Raw genomic sequence first — 8250 nt, 5'->3', positions numbered from 1 at the left:
TATTATAATGGATCTAATTTGTGAAACATATGAAATGAGGCCATAACTGTACTGAAGGGAGATATATGTGAACCCACTACATCTATATCTACTTCCTAATGGCTTTTGCCCGTATATTTTGAACAGGAGAAGGACTAAAATAAATGCCACTTGCATGACTTGGGGGATTGGGTATGGCTTCTAGAAAGGAGATCAACATGATCAGGAAATGGAGTAATCTCCACAAAAAGAAGTCTTGAATTTACATTTATGCATATGGATATGTAGGTGTTAATCTGTGATTTGCTCCATTCAGCCCTCTCCAATTGCCAGGAAAGCCCAGCTGCACATCCACTATTATCACTATGTACTATTTTTGGCTGCTGAGTACATTTCAAGCCACGTCATCCTTCCCAAGCCAACACTGTCACGAAGGGCAGAAACTCCTCTCTCCACTCTTCTGTCATCTATCACAGCTCCCATCCATTGGTGGCACTGCTGGCTCAGCCCTCCCTGCAGAGGGACCTCCAGGAGTTTCTCCTCAATCCTCCCCATTTCCTTAAATGAATTGCTTTCCAAGTGAAGCTTCATGCAGGAGGCTTCATGATAGCATCCAGAGTACATGTCCCAAGTATGCCCAACCCCATCTTCTGATCCTAGCGCAGAGCAGCTCCGGGTAAGTAATCTCTTGATGAGTGATAGAATCCTTGTGCTCAATGCCCGCAGCTTTTCACAGGTGAGTCATTTATAACAGCATATGTTTTCCAGCCTGACACTTTGGTAGGTTTCCAATTCTTATCGCTGCATGTTGACACTGTGTTGCTGTCTGAGGGGAAAATGCGTAATATTTTTCTGATGCTGTGCAGCTTTGATTTCTACAGGTTGTTAATGCCTAGTAAATATTGTAAATGCCACTTCTTGTTTAAGGTTTTTTGCTGGCTAGGTGCTATTCAGCTATCTACCTGTTTAACATTTTTTCTATCTCAGGGTGACATTGCTGAGACAAATCTCATATGGAAAAAAAGTGTCTTCTGGGTTTATGAATCTCTTAAAATATAAGGTTTCCTTGGCTGTGCCACTGGAGGACACATCCCAGCAAGAGCTGTGACCACGCTGGTCTGAGCTGGGCATCTTGTGCTGTGTCTTCCTGAAGCTGCTACCTTTTTCAACAAACAATTGAATATTTATTATGCCAGAAAGCATGTGTGCATGTGTGTGTGTATGTGTAAGACTACAGCAGAGTGATCAGGGCACTCACCTGATAGACAAGAGACCCTGTTCCCAGCGACTGCTCCAATGAATATTTAAGTACTTCACATTAAGTATTCACTGGTGCAAGGATTGGAGCAGACCTCTTCCACCCCCAAGGGAGCACCCAAACAACCAACCTGCGAAGTCATTCTTTCTTTTGCTGTCGCAATGAATGTTTAATTATTCCAGGCCAAATAAGATGGCTTCAGTGGCAGAGATTGAGATTCCCCACATATGTACCATATGTCTAATTATTAAAGTGTGCGTATAGGAGATATGGGTTCATATTGCCTTAGACTTAGAAGCTGAATCCAAATCTCCTGTACTCTGAGTGTGTCTTCCAGCTTCTGAGTTGCTGGACAAAAAAAAGCAGACCTCCACCATTCTGCCCATGAATATAACACAGAGAAGGCAGGGATGTTTGTATGACCTTAAGATCAGAGAAAACTTCCTCACCAGTGACATGCCATGTCAAAATCTAGCTTACTAATCCCTCAAGAGAATGTATTAGTGCTGAAGATGTTCCTCACTCCACGGCAGTTCCTGCTGTATGTGCTGTACGCCTTCCTGTTCAGTGGTCCAGCAGCTGTGAATGCTATTTTTAAACATATAATTGTCTTGTGAATTACGTAGGAAGCATAATATTCACCAGAAAGCCATTCTGGTAGGCTTGATCTGCCCAGCAATGTCACCCCTAAATCCCTCTCTGGATCCAACCATTAGTGGCACCTCTTTCAAGGCCAATGTGATCAGCAGGTGTTTGGTCATGGGAATATCCAGCATGTGATGCATTGGGAAAACTACAGGTTTTGCACTGAGTAGGAAAAAGACAAATGAGGATAAAGCGGAGCATGGACAATGCACTGCAGAAAGTAAACATCTAGGAAATAATATTCTTCCCTGAGGAGAAGAAAGGAAACGAAGAGGTACTGATGGTGTGTGATGAAGACAACTTCATCTTAAAAATAAAACACGTAGAATCTCTGCCACCCACTTATGGCTTTGAAAAGTAGAATGTTTGTCATCTGTTGCTCCACTTTCTGACGACAATGGATGTATCTGAACTGAGATGCACTGAATTCATTTTGGAGTTCGACATTAGGAACATTCTGGCACAGATGAGGGATTTTTATTATTATTATTTCAGCTCTGTTTTTCGTCATTTGGCAGAATCCACAGCAATCTGATTTCATTATCAAAGACTCAGTGTGGCTTGCAAGCAAAAAGTAGAACAGCAACACAATTGTGATATCGAAACTCAAACAATTACCTTCTCATACCCAATGGGATAGCGTCCAAACACAAGATTGCTGAATAGTTACAGTTGTTGAAATGGCAACACTGCATCCAAAACAGAGCTGCTAAGCTCAGAGGAACACTTCAAAGATGCTTCCAAAGACATAAATCATGTGTTTTAAATAATCTTTCTGGTCTTCTGACCTAGTCTATTGAGCAGCCACCTTCAATAACATCAATAGCATTGAGAAAGGCTTTCTGAACACTTTTCTGTCTGTTAATTTTAAATAAGATTTCTCCTGAGAAGATAGCTTTGGAGTACTGAAGATTTTTGACGATGAAGGAATGTCTATATTGCCCTATTATAGGTATTACAGTGATCTAACAGTAAACACCACATCAGATGTGTTTTGTATCACGCTCTTTGAGGGACGTGGTAAAAATACAGGCACAAAACCTCAAAGTTTCGCTCAAAATTCATTACTCCAGCTTGAAAGCCTTTTGTTTTGTTTTTTGATCAACTCTTTAGACAGATGACAGTAGCTGTCCTCCTTCAATACTAAGGAAAAGGCCACCTGTGGACCAGGCTGCGGGGGAAAAGCGGAAAGCAGAGAGAAGGGTTCGATTTCGTGAGCCAGAAGAAGTCATTGAACATGGTATGTTCAAATTATTAGGACTTCTGCCATGACCTGTCTAGTTCTTAATGTTCATCCTGTCTGTCACATTATCCTACCCCTCTGCTAGTTTTATCTGTTATTTTGAGCTACAGATCTAGTGCAGATATCTTCTGCAGAAGTGCATCTGGTCCATCTGCCTGCCTGTCCTGGAGGAGAAAGTCATCTTCAGGCTGCTCTCATGGTGAACTCATGAGCCAGCCCCCACAGGGAACATTGCAGATCATGAGCTTGGCTGAGCATCACCCCAGAACAATGCTCTCATTCACAGAAAAGAGCTCAGACCAAATTTAAACATGCTTGCATAAATCTGAGTAACTAGGATGTAATACCACGTAGGGAGCTCATTTTCCATGTTTTTGAGTAGTTTTCACACCAAAAGACAGAAATGTTTTGAGTCTAGCTGGCCAATTGGGGTTAAAATCAGTCAGTATGTAACTGTATCTGCAAATCAGGGTACACAAGGAACAGAAGAGCTAACTTGGCCTCTGGACTTCATGAGTCAAAATAACAGACTGCAGATAGATCAACTGAGGCTGACCTTATTCTGAGGTCTAGCACAAGGATCCAGCTTATGCACAAGCTATATACAACTCATAACCAAGTAAGAATTGTTGCTTTATTCTGGCTTTCACAAACAGACTCAGCTAAGAAAAAAATGTGTTTATTACTACAGAGCTAAAATTGTACTGTTTTGATATATCAGCCAGCAAAAACACAGGTGACAAATTTCTGTCAACCACCTGCTTGGACTGCTACTCAGCTTCTAAAAACAAGGCTTGGCATCCATTTGCTGTGTTTGTATACAGATCTATTGCTGGCTTAAAAGCATGCTACATCTGGTGCCTTCTAGTGCAGAAGTGAAAGCTGTTTCTTGATAAGGTTGTTGACACGCAGCCTGGACCTTTCTTTCTAAATTGAATTCACCAATCAGTGAGATACCTTAAATCCTTCAAAGCACATTTGGATGCCTATTAGCAAGATTTTGATGAGGCATAAGACCTCTTCAGCTCCTTGCCAGAGCCCATGACCCCCACCTCCTTATTCCTATGAAGGCTGGCAAGACAAGAGTTTTTCCATACTTGGGCCTTTTCATGCTAGATTGCATCTGGGGCCCAGCTGCCAAGCAAAGGCAGTTCCAGGATATTGGATGAAGTTTGTGTCTTACAGTGGGGTTTATTTTCTAAACCTCATTGTTCTCTCAACCTTCTGGTTTATTTCACTTCCCTTCTATAAATGATGCAGAGTAGGAAGAGTTTAGGTGGTTTGTGGTTTCTCTGTGTGTGTGTGATATCTCACTCCTGAATTCCCTCTAACAGCAAGAAAACTCTACCTGCTAAATCATACGTATTTTTCCCCCCCCCTCACCTTTCTGAAGTGCACCTGCATGTTTGCATGGAGCAGGTAAATCCTCATCTGGCATAAGTACATTCAGCAAGATATTGCCCAGTGTCTGTAAGGCAATGGACAATTGCAGACACACCATCCACTGCGTCTACCTCTGCAGACAAGAAATGCCCCCTTTCCACATATCTAAAGAATGCTTTTGTTCTGTTTTCTAGTTATTTCCTGCTGTGACTACGTAGTGGGTAAGTCGAAGTTCCACATTATAACTCTGAGCCATCTATGGTACTAACCTGAATTCCCTTTGCAGCTGTGGGAACACATTCTGTAAACAGACGCTCCACATACAAACCATTTCATACTGTCAGCAGCTGTTGGGTTCCCCCCCCCCCCCCCCCCTTCTCAGCATACAAAGCACAAGGTGTTGATGAGGTCTGGTGCAGTATTTTAAACAAGACATCCAGTAAGACAAATAGTGGAAACAAAAATGAAATCCCTGAAGCTATTTTTAATTTAAATATAATTAATATATTTTATGGCAATGAAATAGGTACAGGTTTTTCACAAAGATATGGAGGGAAAGCACCCCAAGCGAAACAATAGTTTTCCCTGCTGACTTTCTTACATGGGGAAGAGACAATTCATTTGTACAGAGGCAGCAGGGTAGAAATAATAAAAATAATATGTTCTTTCTTTTTGTATGCAAGGATGTTTGAGGCCAACCAGCCTCAGGGACCCCTCCCAAGGAAATGTGCGTACCTGGATGTTATTAAGATGTTGATCACTGCTAGAAGACTTGGCCAATATCCAGCCCCTTCTGTATGCAGTGCATTAAGAGGGGAAAAAAGTACCTATATGCACATATGCATACAAACATACAGAGCCATATTATTGGGAGGCCAAAAGGAAGCAAATGTTACCACATCCTCCAGCTATTGTAGTTGCCCAGGAAGATGGTTTGTACATTCACACCAACAGCAGCATCAGCTGAGAGAGTTACTAAGCTAGGAACAAGATTCTATGGAGAGGAAGGAGTTTGAAAAGACCAAACAACCCTCAGACAGCATGAAAACACACAGCTAATGTAGAATGTGAAACAAAACCTCCTATATGCTGGTCCAGCACTTTTCTCACAGACAATTTCCTTTTATCTTATGCGTATGAGCACATAGCTAGGGCTGATTGTGCTGTTCCAACAAACAATATAACAAATTTAAGATGATTTTCTATTTGTTACTTATAATTAAACAGATCTGTACCCAAGCACGCTTCTGTAGCAGCATGATGAAGTTACGTAAGCAAAGCTCATCACTCCTTTATTTTTGGAACTGTCCTTACATATTATTTTTCTATATCCCTGGTCTAAGCATATTCCTGTATTGAGAAGATATAATGAATAGCCAAGTTTGCATTTTAAGTAATCCTAAAATTTGACTTGGAAAGTAACTTTCACAGGAAGGAAAATCATTGTGAGTACTTAATAGAAAAGGGCTGACGTGAAAAGCGATTGAGGATTGCAGTAAAGTTTCACCCTTACAAAATATACTCATCAGACAGGCCTTCTGGAAGCTTTATCTGCTTCACACTCAGTCAAGAGCTGTACCGTGTAGTCTGGAAGATCACACAAGGGAAACATCACCTTCCAAATTATAAAACTCTGCAAAAAGCAGGAAGGTGTGAGTAAATCCATAAAAATTATAGAATACCTTGAGTTGGAAGGGACATGAAAGATTGTCCAGTTCCAACCCCCTGACCTGGGCAGGGCTGTCAGCCACTAAACCAGGCAGTAGATAGTTTTGCCCAGGACCCCACATCCAACCTGGCTTTGAACACTCCATTGATGGGGACAACCACAACTTCTCTGGGCAATCTGTTTCAGCACCTCAGCACCAAGATGGATCCCCAGGGGACACCATTCATCACAGTCTTCCTGGCTAAACACCTTCATATAAGCCATCCATAGAATAATACCAAATAATCAAACTTATAAAAATTGAGGACTGTTCATGGATAATTTGCAAATAGAAAGGCTACATTCAAGTGAATAAATTATTTGCTGCAAATAATTCACTCAAATCTATTATGGTACATTGATTTGGTTTCTAGAAGCTATAAAATGACTGCCTATTAACATTTTACCTTTTCCCAATACACTTTCTGATACATTATTATGTGTTTCTGTTAGGTTTTATGACTTTTACCTTCCCCTCTGTACATCTGAATGACAATTTAATGGACTGCTGTGTATTCCAGGGTTGGTGGTAGAAGCTAATTTAAATATGTTATAGCTAATGCTGGTCCTTTAGCCATAATAATCCACACATTTTTATCTTCTTATTGATTATGTGCATATGGCAGGAAAATAGCTGCACACTATGGGTTTCTATTCAAGCATGAATTTGGTTTTATACTGCATGTTTAATAATCAAAGTGCTTTATAAAATACTAATGGTGCAATGACCACACAGTCAAACACAGCTGCCAGGTTTGAATCAAACTGGATACACACGTATAAGAGCTGAGGCACTTCTAAAGAGCTGTATGAATGTCAGCAAGCTAAATGTAGCCCATTGATTTCCACACGTGTACTACGCCTGACCTACAGCACTTTAAACATCTCTGAATTATATTTTAATGGCAAAAAAAAAATGTTTACAGTGTCCTTCTATTTAAGAGCAAATGCTGAGGATGTTCCAGTATAATTAGTACACCTAGCACTTAGAGAGAGAGAGGTTAAGCCCATCAGAGCTTCCTGAGAGTGCCTCTCACCTAATAGAGCCTCTTCTCAGCACTTACTGTAATTAGCAGGGACCCAAAACAGGCCAAGTAACAAGAGAAGGGGACAGAAATCTAGATCTTCTCTTTTTATGGAACTTTTGTGTGCATTAAATGATTAGGTGAGATATTTTAAATATGAGGAGAACATTAAGCTAACGTTTAGCTTAAAGGCATAAAAAATAACTGCTGGAAGGAAATTAGAGATTATGCATTAGCTATGGTAATCCTTTTCTTATTGTATATAATTAAACTCTTTAAATGCACCATTAGATCATCAGCCTGCATCAGGAATGTAACCCACTATCACTTAACTAATACCTACAGAAGGGCTCACTGCCAGATCCCCATGTGCCCTTCTGTTCCCAGAGAAGTGGGACAATGGCATCAGTAGGGCATCAAATTTGGGAAGTGCATGAGATAACACTGAAATAAGGCTGCTTTCTGTTTCCTCCTTACCTGTTTCTAGTACATGACAGGTCATCACCCGGATTGCCTATGCTCCTGGGGCTATCATTTTGTGTGATACTGATCCTGGCCGCCAGCCTCTTCTACACCAGCATGAAGCAAGATGCCAAAGTCCTGGAGGAGTTTCAATCCCGACTTGTTATCTTCTTTCTTCAAATAAGACACATTGCTCATAAATGCTGGACTTGGTTTACAAGGTAGTATCGAAGTCCTCCATTTGCAAGAAGGCAGCACTGATAACCACCATATGTCAGAGTGAACCTCTCAGCCCACTCAGTCCATATGTAAAGAACACAAGTAACCACCTTGAAGAGCAAAAAAAACCAACCTATTTTGTGCACTTTCTAGCATCTACTTGTTCTTTTTTTTTTATTATTATATATTTTTTTAATATTTCTGAATGATAGTAGAAGCACTAAGAGGACCCACCAAACTGATGTTCCATCATCCTTAACAGCAAACAAGGGTCTGAATTTTGTCCCCTAGAGAGATTATAAACTGCTGGTAGGAGGAGCAGAGGCAG

At 40.8% G+C, this 8250-nt stretch overlaps 1 protein-coding gene across 1 annotated transcript; it reads left to right on the top strand.

The window, feature by feature from the left end:
• Positions 1-568: 568 nt before the first annotated feature.
• On the top strand, positions 569-7952 carry C5H14orf180 (chromosome 5 C14orf180 homolog). The gene is given in 4 exon segments (XM_072339264.1): positions 569-655; positions 2996-3122; positions 4703-4729; positions 7729-7952. Coding segments are annotated over 4 exon segments (441 nt in total). The 3' UTR covers positions 7929-7952.
• Positions 7953-8250: the final 298 nt, after the last annotated feature.

Source organism: Excalfactoria chinensis, chromosome 5 (assembly GCF_039878825.1).
Source record: "Excalfactoria chinensis isolate bCotChi1 chromosome 5, bCotChi1.hap2, whole genome shotgun sequence".
NCBI classification, from domain to species: domain Eukaryota; kingdom Metazoa; phylum Chordata; class Aves; order Galliformes; family Phasianidae; genus Excalfactoria; species Excalfactoria chinensis.
Note: the sequence above shows the minus strand (reverse complement) of the source record. Positions and strands in the feature narration are given on the sequence as shown.